This window comes from Morus notabilis, unplaced genomic scaffold (genome assembly GCF_000414095.1).
Source record: "Morus notabilis unplaced genomic scaffold, ASM41409v2 Scaffold1930, whole genome shotgun sequence".
NCBI lineage: Eukaryota > Viridiplantae > Streptophyta > Magnoliopsida > Rosales > Moraceae > Morus > Morus notabilis.
In genome coordinates, this window is record NW_010358532.1 from 1 (window position 1) to 21,731 (window position 21,731).

The 21,731-nt window shown below is 33.6% G+C and overlaps 3 protein-coding genes across 3 annotated transcripts; 2 read left to right on the forward strand and 1 right to left on the reverse strand.

Moving 5' to 3' along the window:
• Nucleotides 1-76: 76 nt before the first annotated feature.
• On the forward strand, nt 77-3,478 carry LOC21384879 (myosin-12; the record flags this gene model as incomplete). Its single annotated transcript, XM_010092752.2, has 7 exons — nt 77-147; nt 758-857; nt 1,481-1,537; nt 1,959-2,015; nt 2,134-2,214; nt 2,365-2,447; nt 3,178-3,478. Coding segments are annotated over 7 exons (579 nt in total), but the record flags the coding sequence as incomplete, so codon positions are not given.
• Nucleotides 3,479-5,301: 1,823 nt separating this feature from the next.
• On the reverse strand, nt 5,302-11,468 carry LOC21384881. Its single transcript, XM_024162122.1, has 7 exons — nt 11,389-11,468; nt 11,087-11,224; nt 10,129-10,230; nt 8,820-9,048; nt 8,493-8,584; nt 7,957-8,064; nt 5,302-5,525 (listed from the first exon to the last, which is right to left on the reverse strand). The coding sequence occupies exons 2-7, from the start codon at nt 11,216-11,218 to the stop codon at nt 5,364-5,366; spliced, it is 825 nt and encodes a 274-aa protein (XP_024017890.1). The 5' UTR covers nt 11,219-11,224; nt 11,389-11,468; the 3' UTR covers nt 5,302-5,363.
• A 902-nt stretch (nt 11,469-12,370) lies between these two features.
• Nucleotides 12,371-16,877, forward strand: LOC21384882. The gene is made up of 7 exons (XM_024162123.1): nt 12,371-12,547; nt 13,423-13,672; nt 13,915-13,943; nt 14,928-15,119; nt 15,811-15,861; nt 16,452-16,516; nt 16,607-16,877. The coding sequence occupies exons 2-7, from the start codon at nt 13,578-13,580 to the stop codon at nt 16,688-16,690; spliced, it is 516 nt and encodes a 171-aa protein (XP_024017891.1). The 5' UTR covers nt 12,371-12,547; nt 13,423-13,577; the 3' UTR covers nt 16,691-16,877.
• The last annotated feature ends 4,854 nt before the right edge of the window (nt 16,878-21,731 follow it).

Sequence of the window (21,731 nt, forward strand, 5' to 3'; positions counted from 1 at the left end):
TTTTTTTTTTTTTTTCTAAATCATATGAAAAAAATTCCTTGCTGAAATCAAAACATGAAAAATTCATCTTGATCAGGTCCCTACCGTGATCACAAGGAAAATCCTCAGCCAGGTGTTCTCATTCATCAATGTGCAGCTCTTTAACAGGTCAGAAAAGTAGCATAATATATACACACACACACACACACACACACACATATGAATAAGATAATAACAAAACCCCCCTTTTGTTTAATCGAAATGCAAGAATCCACCTTGTATTTTTTTTTTTTTTTTTTAAAAAAGATGTAGAGATTATTATAATTTTTTTTCTTTTTTTTTTTTTGCTAAAAGATATAATTTTTCTAATCACACAATTGACACACAATTTTGTCAATACAGCTGCGTAAAAAGACTTTTTTGCCCTGCATAAAAGAAATAGTGCATATGATCTCAAAGATAGCAATTTTTTTCAAATATTCAGAAAAAACCATATTTTACAGAAAAAACAAAGCCGATTATTCTCAAATATCAGAAAAATGGAAGACTATAGTTTCCACCTTTAGGGGTTTTCCCTATGAAAACCAACGTTTTCTTAAGGGCCGTAATGTCTTTTGGGCAGTTCTCTTAACTAAATCTCACAAATTCAATTAAACATAAGAGAGGTTTTTGTCATATACTTATATAAATTTCATTTTATACTATATAAAGGTTTAAAAAAATAAAAAATAAATAAAAACTCCATGTACTTACGTTTCTCTTTTTTCTTTTGTGGCAGCTTATTGCTGCGGCGAGAGTGCTGCTCATTTAGCAATGGAGAGTACTTGAAGGCAGGTTTGCTAGAATTTGAGCATTGGTGCCAAAAAGCTACAGATGAGGTAATTAATCTCAAATGCACACTGCTAAAAAAAGGCCTAATTAATGGCGGTTTTTGACCGCCCTTAAAAGTATAAAATGGCGGTCAAAATCGCCATTAATGTAGGTGCCATAAAAATGTCGTGTGAGATACAATAGACGTGTTTGGAACTCGTTCTAAAATAATTTTATTTTTTGTATAAAAATAAAAATAAAAACGTTTTCAATCTCAGACAGAAATTATTTTTGAAAATGCATTTGATAGTTTTATCAAGAGATTATTTTCAGTATAAAAAATCCATTAATGTCTCTCTCTGCTCGAGAGAGAAGAAAACGAAAACAAAAAATGAAAAACGACTAAAAGTCGTTTTTCATTTCTCTCTCATTTTACACTAAACTAAAAAATCGTTTTCATTTCCGTTTTTTGTCTTTATTGCGCAAAACGCCGTTTTAGAAACGTTTCATTTTTTCTTTCTCAAAAAACGTGAAAAACAAAAACGGGATTAATTTTAAACACGGCCGATAAGTTTTCAATTGCGATTAAAATAATACATCACATATTAAAATTACATGCATAAATGAATGCTTATGTAAGAATAATTATGCATATATTAGATTATATAATTTGTTTCTTGTATCTTTACAGTTAACCGGATCCTCATGGGATGAACTCCAACACATAAGACAAGCCGTTGGATTTTTGGTAGGTCCACTTCACTCAACAAATTTTTCTATTTTCTCAGGGTTTCATTTAGGAGAATTCCACACTAAAAGTTATAAGAATAAACTACCCGTTAAGTTTCTATTTTAAGCCATTTGTATCAGAAATAATTTATTCCGCATATTTTTTTATTTTGATATGAGTTTTATCAGATTCAATGATTAGAAACTTATACTATCCGTAGAGCGTTGTAAAAGTTACTTTAGTTTAAGTAGGTCTATTTCAAATGTCTAGATGTGACATAGGAAGTTGCACCACTAAAGATTAATTGTAAAAAGAAAATTTATGACAAGTGACTTATATTTTTTAGTACTTATGAATTTGAGAAATGCTACATAGATATTTACTATAATATTTTTCTTGTTTGTTTTGGATTATGATATTCTTTCATTGATCAATGCAGGTTTTGCACCAAAAAACTCAAAAATCTTTGGATGAAATTACAAATGAACTGTGCCCGGTACTAACTTAATTTCTGCTTCTAATTAACAGAGAACTAATATGCCTTTAATTTGGCTCTCAACTTATTTACTTGTTATTTATTTATTTATTTATTTTTTTACTTATGGCCTAATCAGATATTGAGCACCCCACAAATATATCGCATTGGAACAATGTTTTGGGATGATAAATATGGAGCTCAGGGATTATCTTCTGAGGTAAATAATTTTTCTTTATTTATGTATTGTTTATTTATAAATGATTCCACATGAAAGTGTCCTTGCATTTAACTAATATTATATGTATTATTGAGCCAAAAAAAAAAAAAAAAAACTAATTATATGAATTAAAATGTTTTGATCATATAGGCGATCGGGAAAATGAGAGTGTTGATGGCAGAAGATTCAATTAACATGCTCAATAATTCATTCCTGTTGGACGTGGATTCCAGGTAATAATAATTACATGATTACTAGTCTAACATTGCCCAACTTAACCATGCCAAATTAGTAAGTAATTAATTAATTAGAGAGTAAATCGTTGTTATTCATCACAATTTATGAACAATATGAACCTTACACCTTAGAAGAATTATAACATACAACTACTACAGCCTTAACTTATACCCCATATTATTTGGTTAAATAACCATTTTTCTTAATAGCAAGCAGTGACAAAATCAGAAATTTGTTTCGCTAGGTATGAAACACGAAAGAGATATATAAGTGGGGGCATGGTTTTAATTAACTATTATTAAGGGGTATAATTATATTTGTATTGAGTAGGGTATAAGTATCATATTAGGTAAATAAAATCATACAAATACGGAATAATTATGATAATATAAGGTAAATCAAAGAGTAAATATCACATATTTTTTGTGTTTTGAAAAGTGAGAAATATCTATTCTAAAAAAAAAAGTGAGAAATATCTCAAATATTTTTGTGATAATATTGATGTATAAATATTATTATGAATATTAGTGTCAATCGTGTAGATTAATAACGAAAGGAATATAGGTCTCGTTCACTTCACCGATTTGAGTTTTATTATAGTAAAAAGTTCTTAAAAACAGTTATATTTAACTTTTTGTTACAAAAATTTTTTTTTCACATAAAATCACATCTCAACTCAAATTAAAAACTCGAATTAATGAACTAAACGGGCCCATATTGTTGCAGCATACCATTCACAATGGAAGAGATGTTCAGATCATTTGGTGATGTACATGTGAACCTGAGTGATGTGGACCCACCACCCCTTCTACGACAAAGATCAGACTTCCATTTCCTATTTCAGCATGCCGATTAAAAGCGACACAAATTTGTTATTCATCCAAGCATTTCCCACACATTCACAAATTAAAGAAAAATGGCAATTTATTAAAAGTAAATGTTGTAAAGTTGATGATTTTGTAATTAGCTTGCCCTTTTGTATTTTGCTTTCCGTTTTGGTTTTGGGATGAGAGAGAGAGAGAGAGAGAGTGCCAAGTTTGTTTGTAATTCTTTTTGGTCGTTGTCGTTTTGTCTTCTTTTTATTGATTGATTGATTTTTTTTGTGTATTTAAACTTAATAATAGCGATGTGAGCAAAATTTTGGTTGATATGCATACCAGTCAATTGGAATACTAATTTTTTGATTCCCTCCTTCTGTCTTTGTAGTATAATTATTGTTTTTATTTACCTCCTTTACTTTGATATAGTAATTCTATTAGGCTATGCAAGAAACAAGAAATCATGCAAAAAATAACAATAAAAAAAAAATCTGATCACTAGGCTGCTCATAAAAAGAGATGATTATGTTGTCACGGTGAGGTATGGTTGTGAAAAATGCACGCACATTTGGATCATTTTGATCACAGGAGAATTTAGCACTAAAATACACCCCATATTATTATTACTTTTTTAAAAGGAATAAACAATATGAACCGTTGAAAGAAAAAAAGATTATCAAATTCCATAAATTAAAAATTTCAAAATCATTTTTTATGTAATTGTTATGGAGTTTTTTCTAGTAAGACCACCCTATTAATAGAGTCATTTTATGACCATAACGTATGATCAAAATCACGTCAAATTAAAAAAAATACTTCGAATAGACAGATTTTTTTATACAGATATAAACTTTTCAACATTTTACTTTTTGAGGACCTACTAGATAATAAAGAGGGAGGACCATATGTAGTATTACTCTTTTTCTCGAATGGTAAAAGATAATTGGCCCGTTTAGTTCGTTGATTCGAATTTTTAATTTGAGTTGAGATGTAATTTTATGTGAAAACTTTTTACTATAATAAAAAAGTTAGATGTGATTGTTTTTAAGAACTTTTTACTGTTAACAAAACTCGAATTCTAAACTGTAAAATGAACAGGACCAATATATAATCCTTACTCCTTATGGCAGAGATAAGAACACCAATTAGTGGATCAAGGCAGGTATTGTTTTGCACTTTTGTTTGGGATTGCTATGTTTTTGTTATCCCAACTTCCAAGAACCTTGTGGTAGCTAACAGATGAAGTGCGACAATAAGTTACAGTAGTGTTACTAGAACAAGAGAAGCAATTAGGATTTGAAAAAATAATAATAAGGAAATAATAAGGAAACTTTTAGCAAATAATAATAAGGAAATTTCTCTAGTATTCTCTTTTTTTTTAAAAGACCGGTGTTCCCTGTTTATCAGTCGTGTATTACTTTTTCAATCTGATTTAACTTTTAACCAGAATTAATATATATATCTGATGAATAATAAACAAAGAACACCGATGTTCATAAAAACGAGAGAATACTAGAAAAAGTCCCTAATAATAATAATAATACATGTAGGACCTTCTTACAAAATAGAGTCGACTTCTTACTATTAAATCTAATCAAAATCACATTAGATTACAAAAATATACAAAACAAATAATTTTTTATACAAACATGACAGCTAAAAACAAAGCTTTTTCAGTAGTTCATTTAGTAAGTGGCTATACGAAAAATCTCTTAATAATAGGAGCTTTATATGGTAGGACGTAAAAAAAACAAACTGCTAATAACTCTGTTTTTAGAAGCCAGATTTGTATTAGAAATTGATTGTTCTGTCTACTTTTCTATTTTGATGTAATTTTACCTTCCACTGGTCAAAAATACGCACTACCGGCTGGAAGCCCTACCGCACAAGACCCGTAATTATAAGGAAAAACAAAGGGAAAAAAAAAACCATAGACTGGTAAAAACTCTCCCCCTTTTCTTCATGTTTTTACACAAAAAAGTGAAATGATGAAAGGAGTTCTAGTCAAGATATTAGAATCTCCACAATCTTTTTCGATTTTACCCAAAAAAAAACAAAAAACAAAAAAATTAAAAAATTGGTAGCAAAGAAGGCCTATATAACTACCTCAAAAGTACTACAACCCGTACAAAAAATGTATAATGCGGTTATATCAAACCTAGTCTCAATGCTCAACTTTGGTTTCAATACGCAACCTCGATCAAGATGTTCAGCATGGACTTCTGCAAGCCTAACCCGTAGTAGCTCCAAGTTAACCTGATATGAATAAGAAAAAAAGGTAAAAAGAATGATTCATGAAAAGCTTATGCAGAAAACATTTATGGAGAAAGATAACATATTAAAATGGGAGAAACTGTTTGGGAAATTAGGCGCGACCTAATTCAAATTAACAAGAACGAATAATAGCAAAAGAAGAAAGATAAATGCATAATCATGTTATGAGTAATGGAGCGTAATCACCGTGGAAGAAAAGCAAGGAAAACGGGGAGGAAAAACAGCGAGCGCTGCGGCCATGAACATGGAGCACACGCAGAGCTAGGAGGACTGCACTACAGTCTCCCTACCAAGAGAAGGGCGCTGCGGCGCTTTGGAAATTTCACGCCCGGCAGCACCGCAGCACCAGGTCGAGTGTGCGACTTCGGATTTCGCTCCATTGGGCGCCACAGTGCCAATAAACGGGGGCCGTGGTGCCAGGGCGCAAGCAAGGGCCCCCGGGGGAATTTCAGACATTTTAGGTCTTTTTTTTTTTGGGGGGGGGGGGGGGGGGGGATATTGGGGAAGCTTTTTCGTTCATTTCTAAGTGGAGTATTTTGGGAAATGTCTGGTTTTGGGATTTTTTTTTTTGGGATTTAATAATACTTGAATTTGTAATGAACTTCACGATGCTTGAAAATTTTGAACTTTCTATTGAACTCCAAAAGAAAGTTTTTTGTTCGCAGTGTTTTTTGTATTTCTTTTGGGGAAGTTTTGTCGATGCAAATTCTTTGTTCAATTTCTACTTTAATTTCTGGTTAAAGTGACAATGTATTCAGGAGAATATTGAATTCAGTGAATTTGGGCCTTAAAAATTTCTTTTCTTGTACTATATAAATAATATCTATCATTAGGGGATTTAGGTGTGATGATTTTTCTGAGAGAAACACAAGTGAGTGATTCTGTTGTATTGATTTTCTTCAGCAATATAGTGAAATCTGCAGTGGTAGAAACAGAATGTAACCAAATTGGTGAACCTATATAAAATTCTTGGTGTGAATTGTGCTTTTATTTTTCGTTCTCAGTAATTTATTTAGGTTTTAGTATAGATTTCCTAACACATCACACCAAGGAATTTTATACAAGTTCGCCCAATTAGAGCTACTCGCAGCAGATTTTCACTATATTGATGAAGAATTTACAAGAGAATCACTCAAAACACTTGCACTTGTGTTTCTGTCTCACACGCCAGTATTCAGCCCTCACAATATAACTTTCTCAAAGAATCATGTAACAAACCCAAGCATAACCTATATAGGTGTACAAGAGAAAAGAGATTAAGTTTCCCGAGAAAAAAAAATGTGGCTGGCACGGGCCGTGGCTACAACTTCCCAGAGCCAGCACCCACCACGGTTCCGCTATTCGGCCAGGCGACGGCACAAACTCTCAGTCTTGACTACTGCATCAGTTTTCCAGCACCGCAGCGCTCCATCTCTCTCTCTCTTCATTTAATTGATTAGGCTACACATACTTAACAGAAACGTGGAGGTAGAAGACACTGACAGAGACTATAACTACTGCACTGTTCTTTGATGGAATTTAATTTCAACCCAAAAAACTTGCGAGTAAATTAACAAAAAGTTCAAACAAAATTAAGAGGAATTCACGTAAAACAGGGTAAAAAGTATTAGCTTACTAGTTGCTTGTTACTAGTTATTAAGAGACAAGTAGCAGATAACATGACAACTCACAAGAATTGGCAAAATGAAAACTAGGACAATATTTCTGCAACATGTTGACAAAAAACAAATTTTACCATCCATATATGTCGCATCCAGATGGATTCTTATCAAAACAATTCGACCGTTCAAGATGGATATAGAAATAAGTTCATATGCAGACAGACAATTTTCATACCACAAAAAATAAATAGAAAACCAAATTGCAGGCTACATGTTCAAGAAAATGACAAACAACTAACTCAAATGTTACAGAAGCACAACTCAAAAAAATTAGGACTAATCTCAGTGGTGGCCCCTGAACTTTAGGGTCATTCTCACTTTGCCACCTAAATTCATTTTATCCCTTGAACTTTGAATTTGTCGCATTTAAGCCCTTTTATAAGAATTTCTATTAAAATTAACGTCAGATGGAAAAGAGGAGGTTACATATGGTCATGTGGTTTTTATCTGCTTGTTTTTAATAAAAATTTGAACAGAAAGACTACGTGACTGCATTACTCTCTCTTTTCTATATGTTTTTAACACAAATCACAACCGAAGGGGTTAAGTGGGAACAATTCAAAATTCAAGGGGCAAAGCGAGAGTTTTTAAAGTTCGGAGGGTAAACTGGGAATGATTCTAAAGTTCAAGGGGTACCAGTGATAATAATCCAAACAATTACAATCTAGGGTCTAGGGAAAGAACATTAATACCAATCTAACATGGAAAATTATGGCAATGTCATAATTAAAATCAAAGGAAATTTGCAATACCTCATCGCCTTTCCTCAACTGAAGCTCACAAAGATTGCAACTAATAAGACTTTGATTCTCTTGCAGTTCGCCCCGCTTACATATCGGGCACCAAATTACTTCCTGCAACTAGCATGCATGACATATAATGCGATTAGACGAAGCTTTCTCATTGTTTCATTTGCATCATCATACAATTATGCAATTAAGTCTCTAGGGACTGAATTGGCTTCAGCTAGTTTAAACTAGACCTATGACATACTCTGAGTATCTGCCCATCTATCTGGTTTAAACCCCATTCTCTTTTCCCACCCAATTAGTTTGCATTACGTGATTCATCAATATAAATAACTGACTCTTCATCACAGATCATAAATTATGAATTAATTTTCTAGCGTTCAGGCCATGTGCGATGGAGAGATATAGTTACTCACGAACTTGAAAGATAGCCCAAAAACGCATGGAGAAAAATATTTTTCGCACTTCTTGAACTTGAAATTTTGAACCGATCCTCAATGCTTCTAGGAACAAGAACCCACATCCAGGGGATATCATACCTTCTTCTCATTCAGTTGCAAATGCTCATAAACTGCATGGGACAAGTACTCATCTTCTTCGTCTTCCCATGTTTCAACGTAGTTTTCTGGTTCTGCAATAAGCTAGAGTGAACTGTGATGCTCAAAAACAATGAACTGGCCAGTGGCAAAACCCAAAACTATTACATCCTTCTAGACTGATATAACTAAAAACAGTACTAACAATTTGAACAGCCCTATTTGTAGCACAAAAAGTATCTTCTAACTTTTTCTTGCCGAAATAACTTATAGGAGAAGTTTTCTATATATTATAATAGATATTGCTTATAGTATAATGAACAATTTTACCTTTCCTAGCCAATTCCGTACTGAGATCCTCATAAAAGATCATCTGCATTTCTAACAGTATTTCTTCACATTCACCTTGATAAGCATCATGAAGTCCACCATATTCCCATAAAATATCATCACTCTCAGGGATAGAAGTCGAGGTCTTCATATTGTCATATGATGAAGAGTCCTTCAACTTTTTCAGTTCATCGGAAACGATATCCTTAAATGCAGATTTGATCAAATCCTGCAAAGAGGAAAAGATATGATTCAGCGAGTGGACCGAGAGAGAGATCACCTACATAGACCCAAAGAATAAGAAAATTGGAGAAATATGGCAACATTGCCGAAATGAAAACAGACTCGTGACAAAGAAAGACAAATTCCACCTGACTATTAAATTAATCGCATATGCATCCATGAGAACCTATTATCAATCCTCCAACCCCAACAACAAAGAAAGCAACTATTAGATAAGAAGATGCATAATAGTTTAATAACGAGCTCTATCTATTAGTTGTCAATGAAAACACACCAAAAACAGGGGACACTATGCACTTGAAACTCATTTTCTTTTATTGTTTTTCGAATTGGAAGGATGTGATGGGATGATGAGGATTAATTGTTATGAGTTGTTGAGGGTCTCCTGTTGGTTGTATTTTTTTATTGTTGTTTTTCTCTTTTCTCGTTAATTTTTTCCTGTTTTCCTTTCCTTTCCTAGGGACCTCTTGTACTCTTTCGTTTATATTGATTTCATTATAGGAAATCTTAATCCAAATTAAAAAAGAAAAAAAAGAAAAACAACAAATAATCCAAATTTATATTGGAATTTTCCTCCTCGTGACCAGAATCAGTATTCATTATATTTTATATTCATAATTCTTTCACATAGAAGAACCTCTAGCTATGCAATTTTTATAAGTGAAACAATTAATAGCTTAGATCTTGTGTCTCTTTATGTATGCTAGCAACCAACTGCTCTGAAACCTGCAGTCATGAAGTGGAAAAAGCTATAGGTTGCCACCAAGAGTAGTAGAAGCGGATTAGGAACCGGGAATATAAGGGTTCGTGAGGGACCACTTAACCACCAATTCAAGTAAATGCCACAGAAATCAGCTTAGAGTTCAAACTTGAAAGCTCGCCGTTGGGTTACGTATGCCACTAATACCCATTATGTGTCAAAAGGAAATGCACACTCAAAAACAATTTACTGAACCATGTAATACCCCAGTAAATGACTAGAAAAATAACAGCAAGAGACATTCAAGCAAATACATAGAACTCCATCGAAGAAGAAAGAGTGACTTAACTCAAGAAGAAAATGTACCTTGGAACCTAAATTAAGAGGTTGAGAGCTGGGTATCACTCTCATTTTCCAAACCAAGCGCCTTCTATCTTCTCGGACCCTTTTGTAACAGTTTTCCCTTAGCTAAATGCAAACATTTACAAAGTATTTGCAATTCGTTATTTGTCCCCATAAAGAGACTAACAAAATTAAAAATTGCAAATTCATCATAAAGCATCGAATTCAATCTCAAACCTATGAACTAAACAGGCACTAAAACATTTTGTAGATAATTGTTGCTTAACATTTACTAAGAATACACAAGCAATTTTGTGGCATAAAACAAAACCAAGGATGATTTGGGGATTTGGCTCTCCCTTTCCTCATTAGAGCATCTCTAATGCAATGCTATATGTGCCCATTACAAATTTAGCATTTGTGTGTAAAAAAACACTCTCTAATACACTGCTATTTATTGTGCCGATTTCTCATATGCTATACTTCGTGGTAAATTTCCCACCAAGTATAACATATGAAAAATTTGACATTTGATTAAGATTGGTTAAAATATGTACTTTTTCATGTAATCATTATAACTTTTACATTTCCTAATTAATTTAAAAATAAAAGTTTATTTTTACAACTTTGAAATATTAATGATTATAGAAAAAAAATAAATTTAACATTTCAAATAGCATTATGCAAGTAAAAATGAAAATAACATATCATACTTTTTGATACTACATATATAATTGGCATATGATATCAAAATATCATATTTTTTTATGCTAAATATACACTTAGCAATAGCACTTGGTCTTACCATTCCTAATTCTTAAAAACACCCTTTTCATTTTGATTTCCATAAGTAAACATTCCCATAACAAAATGTATCAAGAAAAAAACCATTAACAAAAGTAAAGCAGAATTTATAAACCCATTTGAAAATGGCATAAAACGCAAAGCTTTATACAAGAAAAGAGAAGAAAGAGAAGCAAACCTTGCGTTTCCAAATGTCATGATGGTTGAAAAATGGATGGGTTTTGAGAGAAGTTCGAGAACGGATTGAGGTTTTGGCTGAATCCGTTTGACCTTCTCTCTCTTTCTGTCCTCCAATTTCTCTCTCCTCCATTATATACTGTCAAAAACTCAAAAACAATTACAATCTTTCTTCTTCAGAATATGAATCACTAAAAACTGAAAAAAAAAAAAAAAACACAAGGAATTTGATTCTCAAAACCAAAAACCCGTATTTAAATTGAGTAATAGAATTTCAAAGGTTAAAAAGAAGAGAGAAATTACCGAAAAAATGGAATGTTGAGAGAACAGAGAGAATATGGGGTTTGGAGAGCGGAAGAGAAGAGCGCGAAAGAAAGAGAGAAATGAGAAAAATGGAAGTGAGATGACTAAAAATAATAATAATAATCCTTGCACCCTTATCCCTAAACTTAGTCGGTTACACTATTAGGTTATTAAGTCCATTCTTTTTTTTTTTTGTTGATTTAAATTTAAAATTTAAATTTTATTAGAATAAAAAATTTTTAAAAATAATTATATTTAATTTTTTTATTACAATAAAAAATTTTCACACAACATTATATTTTAATTTAAATTAAAAATTTAAATTAGCGAACTAAACGAGTCTTTAACTATCGTAGTCACTAAATTAATTATATTTTACAAAATTTATTTCATACTAATTAAATAATTTAATAAAATTATTTATATTTTATAAATTATTTAATTAAAGTAAAGAGTATAATTTAAGTGGGTTACTTCATAATTATTTATTAAAATAACTTTTAATTATTTTAGTTAAAATTTAATTAAATTTAGAGTCTTTTGTGGAATACTCTTATACAGGTATTGAAAAATGCACAATCAAATATACTTTGTTTTCAATAGTTAGACCTCGTTCATTTCACCGATTCGAGTTTTCAGTTTTAGGTTTTTACAGTAAACAGCTCTCATAAAATGCCACATCTAACTTTTTATGCTACAGTGAAAAACTCTCAGAAAATATCACATCTCAACTCGAATTGAAAATTTGAATCCGCGAAGTGAACGAGGTCTTAATCTATACGAGAAATTGTAGCCTCATTCTCATTCATTTCGATATTTTAAATTAAAATTCAAACTTTTATTATTTCTAATATAAATTCATTTTTTAACTTAAAATAGTAAATCGAATAGGATCTCAGTTATCAAGAAGACGACCGTCAAACAAAGAAAAAAAAAAAAAAAAAAAAAAAAAAAAAAAAAAAAAAAGCCCCCCTCGCTTTGGCCGTGCAATAGGAAGCTTACAAAACTCAAATGGTGTGAAGAAATGAAAACCTCGTTTGGGCTGAAATCCAACCCTCTCCGGCTGGGCCCACCCCAACTCTGACGAGATCTCATCCTTCCACTCATCTCCCACCGTTGATCTCCGCCGCCGTCGCCACACAGCACCTCTCCGCCGTTGGTATCTTCATCTGAACCAAATTCAGGATTTCTGTTAGGGTTTCGAAATTTAGGGGCTTTTGGGTCCGAGAATTTGGGGTTTCTTTTTCTTAGATCTCTGACTGTTCAAGCAAGAAAAAAAAATGAAATTTCCAATGCGTGTGAAAGCTATCTGCAATTATTGTCACTTCTGTTCTTGATGATTGCTGAAATTTTTAGAAAATTGGAAGAATTTCTGCAATTTTGAGCTTTTCGTTTCTAAAGGAATGATTTTTTTTAGCTGTTATATAAGTATGTATCGAGATTCAGTTTTAGATGTGATTGTTTTCAAGCTTATGCAGCTGTTAGCATAATTGCATAGACGATTTTACGATTTTATAGATTGGTTCCTGTCCTATACGTTGAAAATGATGGCGGTTTGAAGTTTTATGGAATTTTTGATCTTTTTGGTTGGCTATTTTAGCTTAATTTTGGATATGAGGATGACATAGGATTGGATTCGTATTCTATGCGTTAAAATTGTTGAGAGATTTCAGGTTTTGTGGATTTTTAGATCCTTTGGCTTGTTATTTTCGTTGAAAATGACATAAAATTATACCAAAAAGTAATAGTAATGCAGGAGCTTACCATTGGATATGTGATGGTGATGACATGGATATTTAGAGTAATGATTGTGCTTTGCATGAGTTTGAGCCGCCAATAGCGGCTGGTCACATTTAAATTTCTAAGTGATCTTTTTGATATATTTTTTTAGTTATGTTCATTCATGAGATGTACTTTGTCATTGTTTAAGTTTTGAAAGAAAGAAGAATGTTATAGGTCTCGAATTGCTTAGATTTATAGTGGGTATAAGGATTTGCTAAGCAAGTGTTGCTTGTTGGATGAGGAAATAAAAAGGTGGCATAGCGGAAGAAGATGTGGGAAAACTTGGATAGATAGAAACTCAGACCCACATCTGAGGACTCAGAAGTCATACTGCTGCCGGAGCTCTTTAGTGGGTGGAGTAGGTCATTTGATTACACACAGACCCTGTGAAGAAACAAGCAGAAAGAATGATGCTTGAAAACCCTACAGCAGCAGCACAAGCACAACCAGCGACAACAGATTCTGCAACGGTTATAAAGCGCTATGCTCATCCGAATCAGAGGTTCGTTTATTTGTTAGTGTGTGTTTCACATTCTTCATTTGGGATAATTTTGATGATTAGTGGTGCCCAACACTGCGCTTCTTTGTCGTTTGTCCCAATTGTGCAGTGGTGGTCCCACACTATCATATGACAATTGTGTATCAGGTTATAGGCATGTGGTTTGAGTAGCATTGGTAATGTTGGACATTGTTTTCTTGTATTTTCTTATTTTCTTTTAACATTTTTGACATGTAATTTTGCAGGAATCGCCTCAACAGGCGCAAATCCACAGGTCATCCACCTACTTCCGTATTCTCTCTCATTTGAATCAATTATTTACTTTTGAGATTGTACCATTTGTATTTCTTTTCCCCTTAATTGCTTTCTATCTTTATTGTAGATTAGTTTCGCTTCTTTTATTGGGTTTTTTTTCTCCCCTTAATTGTTTTTTTATATTTTTTTCTCTGCTTGCTCTAAAAACTCCTTGGTTGAATCTTGGTGATTCATGTGCTTTTGAAAACTGTTTTCCCTCTTTATTTGAAATCCAGATATCCTTTGTTTATTGTAGAAACAAGTCGTTAAGCACAAAGATCTTTGGTAACCAATGCATACTACTAGAAAGGGTGAAGAAATTGCTGTTTCATTTTCTTTCCAGAAATGCATTCAACTAGATCTGTTATCAGAAAATCTTCCATGATTTTAAGTATCAAAATTTATGGGGATTTTCTTGTCAATTTTGAATTCACTTGATTTTTATTGTTCTAGTTTTGTTGTTCTCGTTTGTTTCCTCCCCTAACAATATTTTTGAAATGGAGCCTTATTTTCCATTCGCATCACTTTTGTCGGCTTTGTCCTTCTATTTGTTTTATGTAGCGGACATTTTCTATGTTATTCATAGTAGAACTCACAAGCATTGTTATTCTAGGGTTAGAAAAGCAGAGAGAGAGAGAGAGAGAGAGAGAAGACCAGGTTATTCTAACATTCATAAAATAAATAAATAAATAAGTCCCCGTATTTTTCATTGAAAGTCAATTCCCTTTATTAAGTGAAATCAAAATGTGTATATATATACATATATAAACATATATATGATAACTAAATGGATATCTAGGCTTATTTATTCAGCATGAAAGGGTGAGCGTTTTACATCTTTTTCTTTTAAAATCAGTCTTGAGTGATGATGGCCATGGAAATGATTTTCTTTTCTTTTCCTTTTTTTTTTTTTGTGGTTACTTTGCTAGTCATTTTCTAATATGAACTTGACGAAATGCTGCAGATCGGTTTGACCGTGCGACCAATGTTCATGGGAATGATGCAGACAAGAGTCAAGTTTCTGCCCCAAGAAATGTTCCTGTTGTAGATCATGGGGATGCAGGAGCCAGCAGTCTTATAAATGAAAATGCTCACACAGGGATTATAGCTTTAGAGGGGTGTTCCGTTAGTGGGGCTTCTCAGCTCTTGAATGATCGTACGTGTCCAATATTTTCTCTAAAATATTATTGTTGAATCTCATAAATATAACTTTTGGCTGTTCTTCTTCTTTTCACTCTACTTTAGTTGTTAAAATGCCATTTGAAACATAGCAAAATTACATTCTTACAATTTTTTGATTGCTTCAACATATTTGCAATTTTGTGATCACCCTATGAGTTTTCTCATACAAAAGTTGATTAGTTAAACATTTGAGACCTCAGATGTTCTTCTTTGGACCTACTTGAAACACCTTTTCGTGTCAGAAGCATACGTTAAAGACAAAAATTCTAAATCTTTATACACAAGTTGCGTCGTTAGATTCTTCTTGTATGGAAAATTTCATGTGATCTGTAAATGGCTTGCTACAATTGTTGAACTAAGTAGAATTTTCAGTTATATATTAAGGCCTCGTTCATTTCACCGATTCGAGTTTTCAATTTTAAGTTTCTACAATAAAAAGTTTTTAGAAAATGTTACATTTAACTTTTTCTACTATAGTGAAAAGCTCTCAGAAAATGTCACATCTCAGCTCGAATTGAAAACTCAAATCCGCGAAGTGAACGAGGCCTAAGTGATCACTTCTATGATATTGTTAATTTGGTATCTCATATGGTTAATGATTGCATATCCCCACGAATACTGGGTGACAACCATGAAAACTATTCTGCGTGTACCTTCAATTACAGGTTGGGCAGCTGCAATACAGTGCTCCAGCAATGCGTCGATTGATCCATCAGGTTCATTTAAAAACCTAACATTTTCTCAATTGTCTTTTTATTTTATTTTATTTTACTTTATTATTTGGAGAGCCCCTAGCTCTAGGATATAGTGCATCAATTGATATTAAAACCAATAATTTCCATTGCAAAGCTCGGGAAAAATAACTGGTGAGCTCCTCGGGAGTTGGAACATAGAAGTGATAGAAAGACAAGTTTTGGTTTGTAAAGAGGAATTTGTTGAAGCAAACTTAAATTAGACTAGTCTGATACTAATCATGTATGTATGGTAAAAACGAAAATAACAGTCCATGAAATCGCTTCCTCGACATATAAAGCAAAGAACATTGTATGCATTTAGAACTTCCCTAATTGATTAGTTAATTAATTAATAATTATTATTATTATTATTTTTTTTTTGGAACTTGGGAGTGGGAGGATTCTATATCTACACCTTTTGGTGGAGTTAGGTATGGTATTACTGCTTGGCGATGCCTGCATCCACAGAACTTCCCTATTAACAACTTTTTTTTGAGCATGCACTAAACATTCAGTCTAGCAGCTTGCCTTATTCTGGATGGTTGATCTGCTATGTGATTTCTATGTTTCAGAAAGACCGGTCATGTACTCGGATAAAGCTCCAGCATGGGGTGGCCAATTCAGACTTCCTCACCAGGTTGGTAAAATTCTGTCTTTTTTCTTTTCTTTTCTTTTATCATTTTTTGGGATTTTCTCTTACAGTCTGCTTTGGATTGCCTGTCTTCAGTTTATGTCTCCGGCCGGTGGCGTTTCATCTCCTGGCTCACAAATGGACTTCTTGGGCGAACTACGCCGCGCAATGTCCAAGTGAAGTGCCAGTTTCGACTCCTAAGATACACGTCTTTTATCATAATAAACTTTATTTATATTTGGATCTATATATTATCCGAGTACTGTGGATGTATTACGGATAATTTATGTATGGATAGATTAACAAAAATATGTTGACAAAGTAAAGTATTTTTAGACTGCAGTATTTGTTTTATGAGCTGTTCTAACTGGAAACATTTAAAATAATCGTGAATGTGCTAAGATTTCATATATGGATTTTGTTCTATGTTAAATGACTACTTTGCTTATATCTACATTTAGGGCCCGTTTAATTCGCTAATTTGAGTTTTTAATTCGAGTTGAGATGTGATTTTATGTGAGAATTTTTTATTATAGCAAAAAAGTTAAATATGACTATTTCTAAGAGTTTTTTATTTTAATAAAACTTGAATTCTTAACTCGAATCGGTGAAATGAACGAATTCTTAACTTTTAACTTTTATTATTTTAGATCCGTTATTCAACTTAAAAAGTTTTGGGACTTGCCACGTCAGTCACCCAACATAAAAAGATTATTACCAAAAAAAAAAAGATAAACTAAATTTAAAAAAGAAAAGGATTTCAGAACTTTTGCTACAAACTTATCCGGTTTTGATAACTTCTCCCTGACCTTTTATTTTGACACTTCGCCCCCTTACGTTGTTAAATCATTGCAATGTTTTTCTGGGTTGAATTTGGAGATTCGAGTTTTTTGTGTTTTAAGATTTCAGGATTTTTAGTTGAAGTTGAGGCGGTCGTTGATTTTTTATCTCTGGTAAATTAGCGGCCATTAGTAAAATGAAGCATAATTTGCAATGATTTTACAAGTTGAAGTGGGCAGCGCCACAAAATTAATAATTTGGTGCAAGTTTTCAAAACTAGAAAAGTTTGGGTGGCCAAATGTGTTAAATTAAACCCTAAAGGCAAGTTTTAGCCCAACTGAAGCCCTAGCAGTTATTCGACTTTTAAGGAGGGAAAAGGGATGGAGAGAGGTTGAAGATGATAATACCAATCCGTTGTTTCACTTGCGGCAAGATCTTCCCTTTTCACTTTCTTGTTTCGTAAGGTTATTTTATGAAGAGAAGGAAAGATGTTTTTGCATCTTCATTTTAAAGTTAAGACCATTTGGTAAAATAAGCGAAGAATCAGCGAAGACTCCATATATTATGTTTTGGGTTTTATTTGATTTTGCGTAATAATGGATTTTTTGTTTTTTTGTTTTTTTTGTTTTTTTTTTGTTTTTTTTGAAATATTGGTTGGTGTTTGTAGGTAATTGGGAAGAAATGTGATAGGTATCTTGATGTTCTCCAGGCTGACTATTCTGAAGGGTGAATAAAATTTTCCTAAAAACAACCATTTTATTGGAATTTCTATGAGGTAATTTATTGGAATTTTCCTGAAGGGTGAATATTGATTGGTATTCTGAAGGATGATAATACCAATCTCATGCTGTAAATTGTAAATTCGACACTAACAATTGAATTCTGTATTGAATCTCTCTGGAAGAAAGGCCTTTAGGAGTTAGAAGCCTAAAGGATTCTGCGAAGGATTTTACAAGAAAAACGCTAGTTTTGAGTTATGACTAGTCATAAATTGACATGTAAGCCTGTGTGACGTGTGGATTTTTAATTGATTGAAAAAGGACTTGTAATGCATTACGGTCACAAATAAGGATATATAGTATTGTTTATAGATTGACATGTAAGACTACGTGGGATCTCGTATTATAATCAGTGAGTACTTGAATGAACACAGAAAATTGTGATTGGTTCAAATGGCTTGGTGATGGTCACCAACAATTATATGTAGTTGGCTTATCGATTGGCATGTTGTGGAATTTTGTGTCATAATCAAAGAGTGAGTCCTATAGTTAACGTGTAAATTTGTGATTGGATGAAAAGGTGAAGTGATGGTAGAGGTGTCAAATGTGTCGTGTTGGGCCAGCACGACACGTCTGACCTCAGGCCCGTACAGTTCAGGGTCGTGCCTGGGCCAGGCCTGAGGGAGGATCCTCACGCCCAACACTGGCCTAGGCCCTCATCCATAAGGGCTAAGGCCGGGCCGGTCCTGGCCCTTTTAAATTTTTTTGCAATATTTAATTTAAAAACAAAATGAAAATATATCATATGCTCTCAAAAGATGTGATTTTATTGAATTGAGATAATATGAATAAGTACACATAAATGACTGTCTCGTTAAAAATCTTGCCAAGTAAAACCCGTAGAGAGATCGGGACAAAACTTTTGGGAAAGAAAAAAGTGTGCATTATTTTAGGATAAGTAAATTACAAAGCCCAAGTGTTTTCAGAAGATTCTGTTATGTCTAAGTTAGAAAAATAATCTTGAATTGAATCATCTGTATAGTGTTATTTTCGTCTTCTGGCATCTTCCCAGTCTTTAATGTACATTAGCCCCTTCAAGATATCCGGATACATTCTGCTTCTCTTTTCGTCATGAATTTGGTTGATTGCACTAAATGCTTGCTCCAACGCTACCGTTGACACTGGAGTTGTCAGAATGTCACGGGCTATTATGGACAGTATTGAAAAACGATCGGTCTTGCTCTTCCACCACTATAAGATGTCCAGTTAATTTGATTCAAAATATTTTACTAGTTTCGTAGTCGCTTGTATTGACGACAATCCTGACGTTTTCTCTTTCTGCTTCAAGAAGCTCCACGATGAGGCTTTAGGTCCCGAACTGCTAGTTGACATCGAAGTTCCCTGTTCTTTTTGACATGTTCCGTATTTTGCTTCATACAAACCAAATAATTTTTCTAACATTTTCCTAGCCTCAGTAATAGTTAGTTGCATATCAATACCTAAATTTTCTGTTGTAGCAGACATCAAAGAGTTGGTCCCATCTACTCCGCATTTATGATCTAAAATGGTTGCTAATGCATATAACATAGGACAACCGGACCAATAACTTTTAAATTTAGCTGATGCAAAGCTATATGTGCAGTAGGATAATAAACTCTAGAAAGTAATTCAGTAGCATTGTAGAAAAGTTCTAGAAATTTAAAAAAGTACTCACCAATCTTCCAATTTGTATCGAAAATTAAAAGCTAATCGTTCTTACTGTTCACATACGTTGTGATGAGCTATTGATACGGAAGTGCAGCTTTCAACATTAAGTAGGTGGAGTTCCACCTATGTCTCACATCTGTTGGAAATTTTCTTGGGCGCATCTGACTGTTCCTACCATATTGTCAGAATTCTTGGAGCTGAGCTCTAGATCTAGATACGAAGGATAAAGCTTCTCTAATATTTGTTAGATTAGAGGAAATATGTTCAATTTCTGCTTGTACTACTAAATTTTTATGTGACGCAAACCATTTATGAAAAATTTCACCACCTAAAGCTGGTTTCAAACTATGTTTAAACGTGTTAATTGCAGCCGTGTTAGCTGACGCATTATCAAAAGTAATAGTTAAAATTTTATCTTTTATCCCATAAAACCCAAAAATATCCATTATTGTTCCAAAAATAGCATTTGCGTTATGAGAAAAAGGACATAAACGAAAATCTATTATTCTCTTTTGTAAAACTCATTCATTGTCAACATAATGCGCCGTGACGCATAAATATCTAGTTTTATTGCACACCTCTCAAAGATCAGAATTATAAGATATGGTAGCATTAAAAGACCTAAAATTATCAATTAGAGATTGTCTCATTGCATAAAACACGTTCATGCAATCAGAACGAATTATGTTTCTACTTACCCGTTTAAATTGTGAGCAGAAGGCCGTCTGTATGAATTCTTCAAACGCCGCATCATCTGCAAAAGAAAGAGGTAATTCAGCACTAGCCAAAACTTTAGCTAGTGCCTCACGAGCACGTTGTGCATCGTATGTAAAATTTTGCAACCCTTGTGATGTGAGTGATAGTGTTTGTTAGCGAGGGTCTGCACTCCCACCTTGGTGCAACGGTAGACATGTTTTCCAATGTCTATTCAGATTATCAGTACCCCCACCTTTTTTTTATTAGAAAAGTATTTTTTACAATATTTACATACCGCATGAATTTCTATTTCACCTAGTTTTGGATTTGGTCATGGCTCCTCTATGAAATGGCTCATCACCAAGCTCAAGGAGAGCAGTGAAATCAAGGAAATTTGATGCGGTCATTTTCTGAAGAAAAAAAAAAACAGAAACTAATGTTAATTTGTTCATTTATAAACAATAAACAATATAAATAAACTTGAGTAATACAATGTTATGTGACAAAATTGATAAGTAGAATACTTTTTTTCCCATAATTTCTGGAAATTGATTGAACTTTGGAAATGAAAGGGTAAGAAAATGAGTAATCGAGAGAGAAAAGCTTAGAATCAATATCAAAGAGACAATGAGAGATAGAATGAGAGTGAGATGAGAAGTTGAGAGTGAATTGTTATGTGGGATTTAGGGTGGGATTAAGGGGTATTTATAGGGTTTTTAGGGTGAATTTTTGGCTTGTGACCGTTGGGCCCTTCGCATGCCCAACGGTCGCCCGTGACGGGCCTAACGGCAGGCCCGTCACGGGCTGAACGTTTGGCAAGCGAAAGGCCCAGTGGTCACAAGCCTGGCGAGCTGGGAAGGCTTCTGGCGGCCCGTTTCGCGGGTCAAACAAGGGTCGTATCGCTGGCCGAACACGTGCTTAGGCCAAACTAGGCCGGGCTAGGCCTCGGGGCTTCAAGGGCTAGGGCCGTGCCTGGGATGCGGGCTGAGAAACCGCGGCCCAGCCCTAGCCCATCAAACGTGCCAAGCCGGCACGGCCCGTAACAGTACCGTACCAGGCTATGCCGAGCTCAGCACTGATACGTGCTGAGCCGGGCCGTCCACATTTGACAACTCTAAGTGATGGTCACCAACAACAATATATACTATGGCTTCTAAAGTGACACATAAGACTGGGATTCAATGCCATAATTTCAAAGTCTTAAAGTTAAGATGTAACTTTGTGATTGGTTAAAAAGGTTTGGTCTAAGTCACCAACTATGATATATGGTATGGCTTATACATTGCCATATAGTGTGGATCCTTTTCCATATTGAGTGA

What these genes read in the sequence shown, in the direction of transcription:
- LOC21384881 (XM_024162122.1), bottom strand. Translation starts at nt 11,218, where the DNA reads ATGGAGGAGAGAGAAATTGGAGGACAGAAAGAGAGAGAAGGTCAAACG. An exon ending in ATGACATTTGGAAACGCAAG is followed by an intron (nt 10,231 to 11,086) that starts GTTTGCTTCTCT and finishes GTTTGCATTTAG; the next exon opens with CTAAGGGAAAACTGTTACAA. An exon ending in AGTTGAGGAAAGGCGATGAG is followed by an intron (nt 5,526 to 7,956) that starts GTATTGCAAATT and finishes TATTCATATCAG; the next exon opens with GTTAACTTGGAGCTACTACG.
- LOC21384882 (XM_024162123.1), top strand. Translation starts at nt 13,578, where the DNA reads ATGATGCTTGAAAACCCTACAGCAGCAGCACAAGCACAACCAGCGACA. An exon ending in TTCTCAGCTCTTGAATGATC is followed by an intron (nt 15,120 to 15,810) that starts GTACGTGTCCAA and finishes CTTCAATTACAG; the next exon opens with GTTGGGCAGCTGCAATACAG. An exon ending in AATTCAGACTTCCTCACCAG is followed by an intron (nt 16,517 to 16,606) that starts GTTGGTAAAATT and finishes GCCTGTCTTCAG; the next exon opens with TTTATGTCTCCGGCCGGTGG.